Source organism: Molossus molossus, unplaced genomic scaffold (assembly GCF_014108415.1).
Source record: "Molossus molossus isolate mMolMol1 unplaced genomic scaffold, mMolMol1.p scaffold_m16_p_1, whole genome shotgun sequence".
Lineage (NCBI taxonomy): Eukaryota > Metazoa > Chordata > Mammalia > Chiroptera > Molossidae > Molossus > Molossus molossus.
The window spans coordinates 226,258,329-226,272,300 of record NW_023425344.1 but is presented as its reverse complement, the minus strand read 5'-3'; the positions used below and the strand labels follow the sequence as shown (position 1 = coordinate 226,272,300).

The 13,972-nt window shown below is 42.2% G+C and overlaps 2 protein-coding genes across 5 annotated transcripts in view; one reads left to right on the top strand and one right to left on the bottom strand.

Moving 5' to 3' along the window:
* NUMB (NUMB endocytic adaptor protein) overlaps positions 1–8,642 on the top strand; it is a 162,309-nt gene extending 153,667 nt beyond the window's left edge. Inside the window, exons 8-11 of one of the 4 annotated variants that reach the window (XM_036261543.1) lie at positions 509–802; positions 2,898–3,047; positions 5,288–5,434; positions 6,310–8,642. In XM_036261543.1, the coding sequence (XP_036117436.1) occupies positions 509–802; positions 2,898–3,047; positions 5,288–5,434; positions 6,310–7,025 (1,307 nt within the window). In that variant the 3' untranslated portion in view covers positions 7,026–8,642. The remainder of the gene's footprint in view (positions 1–508; positions 803–2,897; positions 3,048–5,287; positions 5,435–6,309) is intronic. The other 3 variants (XM_036261525.1, XM_036261517.1, XM_036261533.1) reach the window with 3 other exon arrangements.
* Positions 8,643–10,598: 1,956 nt separating this feature from the next.
* The window catches only part of PAPLN (papilin, proteoglycan like sulfated glycoprotein), a 44,650-nt gene continuing 41,276 nt past the window's right edge, over positions 10,599–13,972 (bottom strand). Inside the window, exon 26 of the mRNA XM_036261503.1 lies at positions 10,599–10,762. Coding sequence (XP_036117396.1) covers positions 10,599–10,762 — 164 coding nt within the window. The remainder of the gene's footprint in view (positions 10,763–13,972) is intronic.

Below are 13,972 nucleotides of genomic sequence, written 5' to 3'. Positions count from 1 at the left end.
GGGAGAGGGAGAGATAGAAACATCGATGAGAGAGAACATCACTTGCCCACCTCCCGCATGCTCCCCACTGGGGATCGGGCCCACAACCTGGGCATGTGCCCTGACTGGGAATCAAACCGGTGACCTCTTGGTACATGGGTCGATGCTCAATCACTGAGCCACACCACCTGGGCTAAATCATCATTTTTTAATGGACCTCACATTAGGAGTTCATATATACTGTTGTTTTTTTTTTAATTTAATTTTGTTCAGTCTTAAATTATGAATCACTGCATGAGAATCAAAGATCTGATATTTGTGTCTTAATAGATATATCATGTGACATGTAGTAGGTTAAACCTTTTATTTGTTTGAAAAATAGATCTGAGCCCTACTTCAAACCTGTCTTTTAAGAGACATTGGGAAGCAGATGGATAAAGGACGTAGGAGGGTTTTTGAGTTCCTCAGCTGTATAACTCAAATTATTTGAAAACATTGCTAAGGTCCTCTTTCTCTTGCCTTTCTTGAGCTGAAACAGACAAAACAGTTGCTGGTTCATCAGTGGCCCCTGGCAACACTGCCCCATGCCCGTCTTCTCCCACTTCTCCCACTTCGGATGCCACTGCCTCTCTGGAAATGAACAATCCTCATGCCATCCCCCGCCGCCATGCGCCCATTGAGCAACTTGCTCGCCAAGGCTCTTTCCGAGGATTTCCTGCTCTTAGCCAGAAGATGTCACCCTTTAAACGCCAGCTATCCCTGCGTATCAACGACTTGCCTTCCACTATGCAGAGGAAGACTGATTTCCCCATAAAAAATGCAGGTAATGCAGTATCCACCTGACTCATTGGATGCTCTAGCACCGAAACATTATTGTCACTTCCAGTGAAACACTAATCCCACCAAACTAGCCCTTCTCCCCACCACCGCCAGGCTGGTTTATAGCTATACGTACCCTGTATCATTCCCCATTGGGAGAAAACTAAGTTTCCTGGAGGGAGATGTGAATCATTCATTTCTCTTCAATAGACAGGTAACAGAGCCATGATGGGAATTCCTAGCCTGACCTATAAGGTTTTTGGTTTGTCCTGATGGAAGTGTACTTACTACCTCTCAGCCAACCTGCTTCCAAACATCAAGGGTCTCAAGTTTCCATTCTTATTCTGCCATTTGGGACCAAGCAGGGAATTAATTATAAAGGCTTTGGAAACACATCCAGTTAAATAGCATTACTGTCAGATGTACCAGAAGCAGTGTATAAGTGCTCATTGTCCTTATGGCTAGCTGGCTCCATAGGGAGGAAACTCTAAACAGGCCTCTTGCATAAATCTAAGATCTGTTGTTCATCAGAGACTGTGAGCTTGCTCACACATATTCATTACCTTTCAGAAATGCCACACAGTCCTTTGTGTGGCCTCTGTACAGCCGAGCCAGCCCCGGTAGCTCTATCCTCATCATAAGACCTGGAGCTAAAGTGTCAGGTCTGGTCAGTACTTTTATTGGACTCCATTTTACCTACTACGAGACACACCCGGCCAGTGCCACAACAGAGCGTGAGGAAGCTCTGTCTCAACAGGGCATTCTCACTGGTGGTGATATAAAAGTACAGAGAGTTAAGTTCTTTTGACACATGAAACTAGGCCTAAAGAACAGTTGACTAGGCAATTACTGAGGGTCGTTCCAGCTCTCCTATAAAAACAGAAACTCCAATTGCTTTAAGTACCTGTTTTCAATCTCCTTCTGGAGCAGATGGGAAACAAAAACTAGCAGTCTCTTCACAGTTGAGCAAACAAAGGTTCTGCACACATAATTATCTTCCTAAGTGACACAGAAGATCCCAGAGTCAATAATAAGAGCAAAGCTTCAAGAGTCCTGGACCTTACTGAGTTCACTCTTTCATGTTGTCACAGTGCATACACTTGGTGCTTTGGAAGAAAATGAGAGGGATGACATTGTCATAGCTTATCATAGAGAAAGGACGGAGCATCCACTGGTGCCCTTGACTTGAACCCATTTTCCAATAGTTACTAAATGTCTTCCAAGCTTACCTCACACCACAGCCCTGTGAACTGGCTGGAAGACAAACAGGTCGCTCTGTCTTTCAGAAACATCTAGCTTACTATCTTGGCACAAAAAGAGAACACCAGCTTCTCAACAGTGTCACACAGGGGAGGAAATAAAGGAATCTGGGGATTCACAAGGGAGGAAGATAGACCTTAGTACGTGAATTGTTGACTTTTTTTTTTAATCCTCATCCAAGGATATTTTTTCATTTATCTTCAGATAGAGAAACATCGATGTGAGAGAGACACATTAATTGGTTGCCTCCCACAAAACCCCCACCAGGGCCAGGGACGAACTGCAACTGAGTTACAAGCCCTTGACCAGAATTGAACCTGCAACTCATTGGTCCACAGGCGGATACTCTAACCACTGAGAAAACCCCGCCAGGGCTGAATTGTTGACATTTTATATCTCTTCATCTGAAAAGCCAATGAAATAGTGTTCAGTAAATTTTTTGAAGCTGCTTTTATAGCCCCACCTGACAATTGAGACTTTTCCTTTCACAAATAAGGGATGGAATATAAAATACCACCTTGTCTCATACTGTTATATTTCAGGATTATGTAGTATTTCTGGAGCCTTTTTTTTTAATCCTCACCTGAGGACATTTTTCCATTTTTTTTGTTCAGGTAGAGTGGGAGGGAGAGAGGAAAAGAGAGAGAGAAACATCAATGTGAAAGAGACACATCGAGTGGCTGCCTCCCACACGACCCTAACCGGGGCCGGGGACAAACTGCAACTGAGGTACGTGCCCTTAGCAGGAACCGAACCCAGGTCTCTGGACCTCAGGCCAATGCTCTAACCGCTGAGCAAAACAGGCCAGGGCTCTGGAGCCATTTTTGTTTGTCTTGCAGTGCCAGAGGTAGAAGGAGAAGCAGAGAGTATCAGCTCCCTGTGCTCACAGATCACCAATGCCTTCAGCACACCCTCCGAGGATCCCTTCTCATCCGCCCCAATGACCAAACCAGTGACAGTGGCAGCACCACAGTCTCCTGCCTTTCAAGGTTCGTGCCCTCTTGGCCTGCTCAGCTATTCTCTTTGAAACTAGTATTTTTATAATGCTGCTCACTAACTGCAAGTTGGCATCCTGAGCTTTCCAAGAGCTGCTCAGACCCATTTATTTCGCTGTTTGATAATGTCTCAGATTGATTCATTTCCCTGTTCAACAGTGTCCTTGTTCTTTGTTCCCCTTCCTGTTTCCTAAGGTGTCTGCATTCGTCATTTTGCATGTACTTAATCTTTCATCCCATCCTATTAGGAGCTTCTATAGTTCCAATCCATTTCTTCATTTGCTACTTCTCTGTTAGTCAGAGTATCCAGCCACTTCTCCAGAAGCAGAAGTCAGAGTTGGTTCTAGTGTTACGCTTTCTTTAGCACGGTGGTTTTCAACCCAGGGTGATCTTGCCCCACAAAGAAAATTTGACATTCATTGTCTGGAGACATTTTGGTTTAACAGCTTGGTAAAGGGCGATTGCTACTGGCACGTGTGTAGAGCCCAGGGATGCTACTAAACATCCTTCAATGCACAGGCTAGCCACCCTCACAACAAAGAATTATCTGGCCCAAAATATCAGTAGTGCCAAGATTGAGAAGCGCTGGACTCATCTAGTCTCTACCCTGTCCCAAGAGGCTATAAAGAAAAAGGTACTTCTTTTGGCCCTTTAGTTCATTTCATCTTCTATAACCAATGTCCTAAAATTTGCTTTTTGGTATTGAAGAGTTACTAAAAGTTATTGTCTTCAGAGATACTGAGTCAGCAGTTGGTATTTACTCAGAAGTCAGCAAAGAGGCTGTATAACTTAAATTACAGACTTTTAGAATCTGACCTCCTCATAATTGCCATTTCTTCTGAGAGAGCTCAGAAAGCAGCTTTGCTGTGGAGTCAGCACCCTGCTCCTACTGGAGTAAACTACTCATGCCTTTCCTCCAAGGAAGCTCTTAAGAAAACCACAGAACCCTTTACACCTTTATAGTCACAGGTGCCAAATAGCTTTTTATTCCATCTGACAAATATTTGTAACACAAGTAGTGATTGGTACAACTTACTGAGCACTTGGTGCCTCCTGCTACATCATGGTAAAGACTCATGCACGTTCTCATCTCTTTTAATCCCCAAAGGGTTTAACAACCCTTTGAGGTAAGCATTACAGATAAGGAAAATGAGGTTCAGAGAGGTAAAGTAAATTGTCCACTTGCACAGCCAGGATTTAAACTCAAGGTCTTTCTGAATATAGTACGTGCTGCATTCTATTGACTATATGCCAGTTCACAAGGCAGTGGGTGTAAAACCAAATATAATGTAGTCCTTTCCCTGCTTTTAAGGGGCTCCCAGTCGAAGGGTGAGCTAGTCTTTTAGACAGGCGCTGGGTAAATAATAACAAGGCCATAGCATGGTTGCCCAGTCCAAAAGAGGGAATGATTATAGTGTAGGGCAGGGAAAGGTACTTGCTTGTTCCATACTAAATATGATAGCTGCGCGAGGAGTAGAAACTGATGGGATAGATGCCTAGAGTAAAGGAGAAAGTTCAGGAGATTTTGATAAAGGAGACAAGGAAAGAATAGTAGGTACTTTGAGATATTATGAACATTACCAAGGGAAAAAATATTCCAGAAAGGGAGATGAAATTAATTCTGTAGCCAATTACAGATTTATTAAGCAAATGAAAACATATACCAAGTTTGATTTCTCATTTGTAATAAGGGGATAATATCAGCCTTATTAGGTTTTTGAGAAAAGTAAATGAGATAATGCACACAAAAGTATTAACATAGTGCCTAACATGTAATATGGAATCATTGTATCTATTTCATTGTTGTTATTGTTGCCGTAATTTGATCTTTTGGAAGAGTGGTAGGAGAGGGAAATGCTTTATCTACATCATTATGCTAAAGGCTAAGTTATATCTAAAAGAGTTAGATTTTTGCTGCTTGTAAGACAAAGCAGCTCTGTTCAGTTTAATTTGAAATTGTTTTTCTAGGCTTCATTTCCTCTCTTCCCATACACATAGTTTCCTAGAACAGTCATTTGATTTTTTCAGTATAGCCGTTTAACTACAGTCTCTAGTTATCTCTTTGCCAAAAGGTTTGTGTATCCATTACAAGATGGTATGGTTATCTGAACACCAACTTTTCTATCTATCTGTTCCACCAGTATTGCACATTGGCCTGACAGACCCAGCTCTAAGGGGTCACCTGTGCACCCTGCATGAATTAACTCCATCGATGTTGTCTGCTCCCATTGTAGCTAATGGCACTGACTCAGCCTTCCATGTGCTTGCTGCTAAGCCAGCCCATACTGCTCTAGCACCCGTAGCAATGCCTGTGCGTGAAACCAACCCTTGGGCCCATGCCCTTGATGATGCTAACAAGGGAATTGCAGCCACACATTCGGGTAAGGTGGCCACAGATGGTGGTGAGGATTCTGGGATCAGATAAGTGACCCTGGTTTGAAAATCAGCCATTACCTGAGTGGGAACCAGGGAGGAGTCCTTTTGGAAAAGTATGTTTCTCCTAGAAATAAACTATTAAGAAAGGAGGAAGAAGGAGAAAGAACTAAAGAGGTTAAATTGATAGTTCTTAAGGTTATAGAACAGAATCATCCATAAAACTGTCTTAAAATACAGATTCCTAGGCCCTACCCTGAAGGAGTCTGTCACTGGATTTGGAGATATGTGGACATGCTTATAGGATGAGGGGCTCCTTCCTCCTACAGTGGCAGGCCTAAATAAAAGAGCTTTAAGAAAAGCACTTCATTTTTGTTTTTCTGTATTTTCTAACTTTTCTATAATGAACATTTAGCCATAAAACCAAAAAAATTTTAAACAGTAATAAAGGCAGTTCACCAGAAAGACAACATGTGTCAGGAAGCCAGGCAGGACCATCAGGTACAGCACCAAATCACTGATTATTTTCTGCTCATTCTGTTAGAGCAGAAGGTGAATCACCTTGGGCCCTTGGAGCACGTGCAAGGTGGCCTCTGTACCATGAATAAGCCACAGCAACAGGGAGGGGTGTCCTATGCCAGCCAGCTGCCTTGGTTCAATGCAGTTGAGCCATACCTAGACAGCTCTTCAACATGGCTGAAGACAGCAGCATGATCTGACAGGTTCTCTTTGTCTAACCACAAAACCTCCTCAGCTAGTAGCAAAATACCCCACTAGCAGGATTTGATCCACATGTTAGGATCATTCAAATAACCAAGCTTATCAGGTTAGGAAAGAAACTCCTAAAGACTGATTCTTTTCTCTCTCTCCATGTTGGTTCCAGGGACTGAGTGGGGTCAGTCTTCTGATGTGGCCTCTCCAGGTCTCTTCCAGGCTGGTCACCGACGTACTCCCTCTGAGGCTGACCGCTGGTTAGAAGAGGTGTCCAAGAGTGTCCGGGCTCAGCAGCCCCCAGCTTCAGCTGTCCCTCTGCAGCCAGTTCTCCAGCCGCCTCCACCCACTGCCATCCCCCAGCCAGCGCCGCCTTTCCAAGGGAGTGCATTCCTCACCTCTCAGCCTGTGCCAGTGGGTGTGGTCCCACCCCTGCAGCCAGCCTTTGTCCCTGCCCAGGCCTATTCTGTGGCCAATGGGATGCCCTATACAGCCCCTAATGTGCCTGTGGTGGGCATCACTCCCTCCCAGATGGTAGCCAACGTGTTTGGCACTGCAGGCCACCCTCAGGCTGCCCACCCCCATCAGTCTCCCAGCCTGGTCAAGCAGCAGACATTCCCTCAGTATGAGACAAGCAGTGCTACTGCCAGTCCCTTCTTTAAGCCTCCTGCCGAGCACTTCAACGGTTCTGCAGCTTTCAATGGGGTAGACGATGGCAGGTTGGCCTCAGGAGACAAGCACACAGAGGTTCCTACAGGCACCTGCCCAGTGGATCCTTTCGAGGCCCAGTGGGCTGCATTAGAAAGCAAGTCCAAGCAACGTACTAACCCCTCCCCCACCAACCCATTCTCCAGTGACTTACAGAAGACGTTTGAAATTGAACTTTGAGCAGTCCCTATGGCTTATGTGTTTTGTCCTTACTTAGGCGAGGGTGGGGTGGGGTGGGGGTGAAGGTCAAAGGAGCAAAGGAGACTTTGTGTCCCCATTCAGTACACTTTTCACTAATCCCAAAGGTCCCAAGGAGCATATCTAGGCATGGAGTGCTGTGCGGGGTGATTTTTGGATAAGTGGAGAAAATCATTCCTAGAGAAGAGCTGTCCTAGTTAGGCTAAAGAAGTCAAAAAATGTTGCCCTCTGTCCCCCTTCTCCTGCCTCAACCCCTTACAAATCTCTGGCAACAGAGAGGCACACATATCTGAACTGGAACCTGTATTCAAAGCACATTTACTGGAATATAAAACAACGGGAAGCAAAACGATCTCCCTTTGTTTTCAGGCCATGCACCTGCCTCCTCTCAGTACTGGCCGGTCTTAGAGATTGAGAACAGGGGTGGCCTGTTCTTGGGCAGGGACGAGAGGCAGGCGCTGCCAGAATTCCTGGAGGGCGCATCAGCAGCTGTGCAGCAGAGCTATATTTTAGGGGTAAATTTGAGCTTCCATTTTGAGTAAGAATAAATATTATAAATATATATCAAAAGAGCCAAAATCTTTATTTTTATGCATTTAGAATATTTTAAATAGTTCTCAATATTAAAAAGTTGTATGAGTTGTAAGTAATCTTGCCAAAGGTAAAGGGTTAGCTGTAAGAAATTGTACATAAGATTGATTTATCATTGATGCCTATTGAAGTAAAAAGAGGAAAAGCTGGAGGTGCAGATGGGATCCCTAGCTTACTTGGTATCAGTCATTGTAAGTAGCACATTGCAACAACAATCATGCTCATGACCAATACAGTCACTAGGTTGTAGTTTAAATAAAGAAAATGAAAGAGTAGTATTGTCCTGGTTTTAAACCTATGATGAAATTCTAATGTCATTATTTTAATGGAATCAATCTAAATATGCTCTATAGAGAATATGTATTTTCTTTTATATGTTGCTGCAGTTCCCTTATGTTAATCTTTTACTTTGTTTTAACACTAAGGTGACAATGACATCATATCCATAGATTGGAACACAGGTTACCGTGTTGGTTTGTCATGTGGGTTTTGTTTTTGTCCTTTAAGTTTTGTTCCCACAAATTTTGTGGGGATGGAGTTTCTGGTTTTATTTGATGTGTTTGCCCGTGTGTGTGCGTGTGTGTGTGTGTGTGTGTGTGTATGTGTGTGTGCGCACCTGTGTGTGCATGTGTCCTTGTCCCCCTCCCTTGTGTGAACAGAACATCCTGTTGCCAGTTGCAGCCACTTGACTTCTGGTAACAACGTGAGATCCCATCTCATTTTTACTTTTGAACGTTGGCCTTACAATCAAATGTAAGTTATATATATTTGTACTGATGAGAATTTATAATCTGCTTTAACAAAAATAAATGTTCGTGGTAGAAGTTTTTGCCCATGAAGGGCTGTTCTTTCCCCTTTTCTTTATTAGCAGTTGACTTTTAGTTATTTTTGGTCTTGCTCTGTCTCCGTTCTGCTGCTGCTGCAGCTCTCTAGTTTGGTGGCTAGAAAGTCTTTTATTTTGTAATATACCTGTTTTTATTTTTATTTTTTCTTTATTGACTTTTAGAGAAGAAGGGACAGGTTCAGAGAGAGAGAAACATTGATTGGCCGCCACCTGCATGCCCCCACAACCCAGGCATGTTCCCTGACGGAACTGAACCATGGGTCGATGCTCAACCATTGTGCCACACCACTGAGCTATTTGTTTACTTTTTTTATGGTTTTAGAGAGGAAAGGAGAGGGAGAGAGAAACATCAATCAGTTGCCTCCCACACACGTAACCCTCTGGTATACGGGACGACGCTCATCAACTGAGCCATACCAGCCAGGGCTCTAGTATATTCTTAAAATTCATATTTGTATTCATTCTTTAGGCTTTAATTGATCCTAAACAAATCTAATGTCAGATTCTTGCTGCCTGAAGTGTGGTCGGGACAGCAGCATGGACTTCGCCTAGGAGCTGGTTAGATACAGAATCTCAGCTCCACCCAGAACTTGTAAGCAGAATCTTTATTTGAACAAGACTTGCAGTGATACGCAACACTATCAAAATCACTTGGGGAGCTTTTAAAATCCTCATGCTTGGTCCATACTCCAGACCAATTATATTCAAATTTCTGGGGAGTGGAACTCTGGTTCAGTTTTTTTTAAAGGTTCCCACTATGGAAGAGGGTTGAGAACCAGTAGTTTAGATTGAATTTTACTCTCACCTTGAACCTCAGCCCACTATTCTGTGACTAGTTCTAGGAAGGGCTAGCTAACCTCAAACTTACCTTCTGAAAATATGTCACCACTAGGCCAAATACTGGTTTAATTTTCCAGTTTCTATAGCAAAACCAGCCATGATAAATCAAAGGGAATGCTCCTTTATATTTTTTTAATGGAAAGAAGAAATGACCTGTGCCCTGGCCCATGATAGGTAGACCAAGAAGTGTCCTTCACCCAGCCAACATGGTGGTAGTTAAAAAAACCTTTCCCTATAATGCCTGTCTCTCTCGTGTCCCTGAATAACCTCTGTCACTAGGCCCAGCCAGCCCTCTCGAGGAAGTGAAGAAAGTTCCAGTGGAAAGGAATTTAGGAACTCACTGAACCCAGGCCTCTTAGCAGCAAGGAACTGGCGGTTCTGAGATGAAGAATGACTTTCACCAATTCAAACTATTTCTGAAGCCACTTATTACGCTGCCCTCCCCTCCACTGGTCCCCCCATCCTGCTGTTACTGTTTTTAATAGTCTGGCTTTTATCTGGCAGCTTCACAGATTCCTACTTGAGAGGCTCCTTGTTAGTCCCAGTAGAGAGCAGGCCCGTTGATCAGCTCCATACAGGTGTGAGGGGATCCTCACAGCCAGCTCTGCGTGTTGACCTCAAGAGGAGGGCTTCAGGCCCCAGCTTCCTGATGAAAGTAAGGAGCTTTTCCACTTCTCTCATGCTCAGATAATAATGCAACTGCTCTTCTATATTGAGCCTTACATTATAGTCCACTTTGCCGAGAGTATCACAAACATGCTGTTCACCATATGCACAGATGGGTTTGAAGCTGGTTGCTACTTACTACCTAGAAGGTTGAGAGACTGGAGAAATAGGCCACTGTTTGACCCCAGATGAGATCTAGTTCTAGCAAAGACTCCTTCCCCGTCACAGCAGGAGTCCGATAGGTGTTAACTGAAATCATGCACCTCCCTATCCAGCTTTAAATGAAGGAAGAACTCTGTTAGCTCATTTTAAAATACAGTGAACTGATCCTGTGTAACAGAAATTGTAGTGGGAAGTTGTAAAGTAAAGGTGTTCTTATCCAAAGTTGTCAAGATTTCTCTTGACAACTCAGCTACCTGAGGTCATGTCAGAGAGGCAAACACTGCTGGGGACTCAGATCTGGCTGCTGCTGAGGCTAAACACTGGCTGTGGGTGGGTGGGGGGGCAGTGTCTCCAGAAGGTAACTCCCTTTGCCGGCCACAGAGGGGAGAGCAAGAGCCTCTCTGCCCTTCTCAGCCCTACAGTTGTTTCCGAACTGGGGCTGGAACCAGCATTCATCCCTGCTGCCAGACTGGCTGAGCGTGCGGCTGGAAACGGGAACAGCTGGCACAGCAGAAGCTGGAGTAATACTCATTGCCACAGAGTCGTGCCTGCAGGATCAGATCACAGTTGGCCAGCTCCGGCTGGTCGATGCAGTCCCTCGGCTGGGCGGCCAGTGCTGCAACACAGCAGGAGAGGAGTGGTAAGGAAGCTCCAAATGCTGAAAATTCTCACCACTGTTTCATTTCCTTAAAAGGAAAGTGGCATTGCGACTGCCAGATTCCCCCCAAAATGCAGCTGCTCTGCAACCTTTCGACACCTGTATGTACAGCTACAAGAAGGGATCGCAATTTCCACCCATTCTTTTTTTTTTTTTCAATTACAATTGACATACAATATTATATTAGTTTCAGGGGTACAACAGTGATTATACATTTATATAACTTACAAAGTGATCACCTCGATAAGTCAAATACCCATCTGATACCATGCATAGTTATTACAATATTATTGACTATATATTTCCTATGCTGTACTTGACGTTCCTGTGACTGTTTTTATAACTGGCAGTTTGTACATCTTAATCCCTTCCCCTTTATCACCCACCCCCCTAAACTTTCTTTCCTCTGGAAATCATCAGTTTATTCTCTGTATCTGAGTTTGTTTTGTTTGTTCATTTATTTTGCTTTTCAGACTCCACATGTAAGTGAAATCCTATGGTTTTGTCTTTCTCTGATTTACTTCACTTAGCATAAAACCCTCTAGGTCCATCCATGTTGTTTCAATTGGCAAGGTTCCATTCTTTTTTATTGCTGAGTAATACTCCACTGTATATATGTACCATATCTTTATCCAATAATGTATCAATGGACACAGGTTGCTTCCATATCTTGGCTATTGTTAATAATGCTGCAATGAACATGGATGCATATGTCTTTTTGAATTCGTGTTTTGGATTTCTTCAGATAAATACCCAGAATTCAAATTGCTGGGTCATATGGTAGTTGTATTTTTAATTTTTTGAGGAACCTCCATACTATTTTCCATAATGGGTGCACCAGTCTGCATTCCCACCAACAGTGCATGAGGGTTCCCTTTTCTCCACATCCTCAACAACACTTTTGTTTGATGATTTATTGGCAATAGACATTTTGACAGATATGAAGTGGTATCTCATTATGATTTTAATTTGCATTTCCTTGATTAGTGATGTTGAGCATCTTCTGATATGTCTATTGGTCACCTATATGTCCTCTTTGAAGAAATGTCTGTTTAGGACAGCTGTCCATACTTTAATTGGGTTGTTTGGGGGTTTTTGGTGTTAAGTTTTATGAGTTCCTTTTATGTATTTTGGATATTAACCCTTTATTGGATGTGTCATTGGTGAATAACTTCTCTCATTCATTAACTTGTCTCTCTGTTTGTTGATGGTGTCCTTCACTATGCAAAACCTCTAGTTTGATGTAGTCTCATTTGTTTGTTTGTTTTTTCTTTTGTATCCCTTGCCCAAGGAGACATGTCCAAAAAAATATTACCAAGAGTGATGTCAAAGCGTTTACTATGTTTTCTTCTAAGAATTTTATGGTTTGGGGTCTTAAATATTTAAGTATTTAATCCATTTTTAGTTTATTTTTGCATTTGCTGTAAGAAAGTGATCCAGTTCCATTCTTCTGCATGTATCTGTCCAGTTTTCCCAACATCATTTATTGAATAGACTGTGTGTTCTTGTCTCTGTTGTCATAGGTTAATTGATCACATAGGCGTGGGTTTATTTCTGGGCTCTCTAGTCTGTTCCATTAATCTCTGTGTGTGGTTTTATGCCAGTATCATGCTGTTTTGATTACCATAGCCTTGTAATACAGTTTAATAACAGGTAGTGTGATACCTCCAACTTTATTCTTCTTTCTCAAGATTGCTTTGGCTATTCATGGTCTTTTGTGATTCCATATAAATTTTAGGATTATTTTTTCTAGTTCTGTGAAAAATGCCATTGGTACCTTGATAGGGGTTGCATTGAATCTGTAGATTTCTCTGGGTAGTATGGACATTTTAACATGTTAATTCTTGTTATTTATCAGCACGGTATATTCTTCCATTTATTTATATCTTCCTCAGTTACTTTCTTCAACATCTTATAGTTTTCCAAGTACGGGTCTTTTACCTCCTTGGTTAAATTTATTCCTAGCTAGGTTTTTTATTCTTTTTGATGTAATTATAAATTGGATTGTTTTCTTAATTTCTCTTTCTGATAGTTTGTTAATTGTATATAAAATGTGACCATTTTCTGAATATGAATTTTATATTCTTGCCACTTTACTGGATTCATTTATTCTAATAATTGGTGGATATTTTAGGGTTCTCTTTATGTAGTATATCAGCTGAAAATAATAACAGTTTTACTTCTTTCTTTCCAATTTGGATGCCTTTTATTTCTTTTTCTTGTCTGATTGCTGTAGCTAGGACTTCCAATACTGTGTTGAATAAAAGTGGTGAAAGTGTCTTGTTCTTGATCTTAAAGAAAAAGCTTTCTCCTTTTCATTGTTGAGTATGATGTTAGCTGTGGGTATGTCATATGTGGCCTTTAGTATGTTGAGGTATAATCCTCTATCCCCACTTTGCTGAGAGGATTTTTCTTTAATCATAAATGTATGTTGGATTTTGTCAAGTAATTTTTGTGCATCCATTGATATGATCATATGGTTTTTTAAATTCATGTTTTTTATGTGGTGTATCATGTTCATTTGATTTGCGGATATTGAACCAGCAGTGCATCCTGGGAGTACATCCCATTTGATTATGGTGTATGTATAATCATTTTAATGTATTGCTGAATTCAGTTTGCTAATATTTTATTGAGGATTTTTTTTTTTTTATCCTCACCCAAGGATATTTTTTCATTTTTTTGTACAGATAGAGTGGGAGGAGGGAGGGAGAGGAAGGGAGAGAGAGAGAGAAACATCGATGTGAAAGGGACACATCGAGTGGCTGCCACCCGCACGACCAACCAGGGCCGGGGACAAACTGCAACCGAAGTACGTGCCCTTAGCGGGAACCGAACCCGGGTCTCTCCGGACTGCAGGCCGACGCTCTAACCGCTGAGCCAAACTGGACAGGGCTATTGAGGATTTTTGTATCTATGTTTATCAGGGATATTGGTCTACAATTTTCCTTTTTTGTAGTGTCTGTCTTGATTTGGTATCGGTAATGCCGGCCTCATATAATGAGTTTGGGAAACTTACCTCCTCTTCCGTGTTTTTGGAATAATTGAGAACGATATTCTTTGAATGTTTGGTAAAATTCACCTGTAAAGTCATTCAGTCCAGGGCTTTTGTTTGTTGGGAGGTTTTATTATTATTACTACTACTAATTCAATTTCATTAGTAGTTAT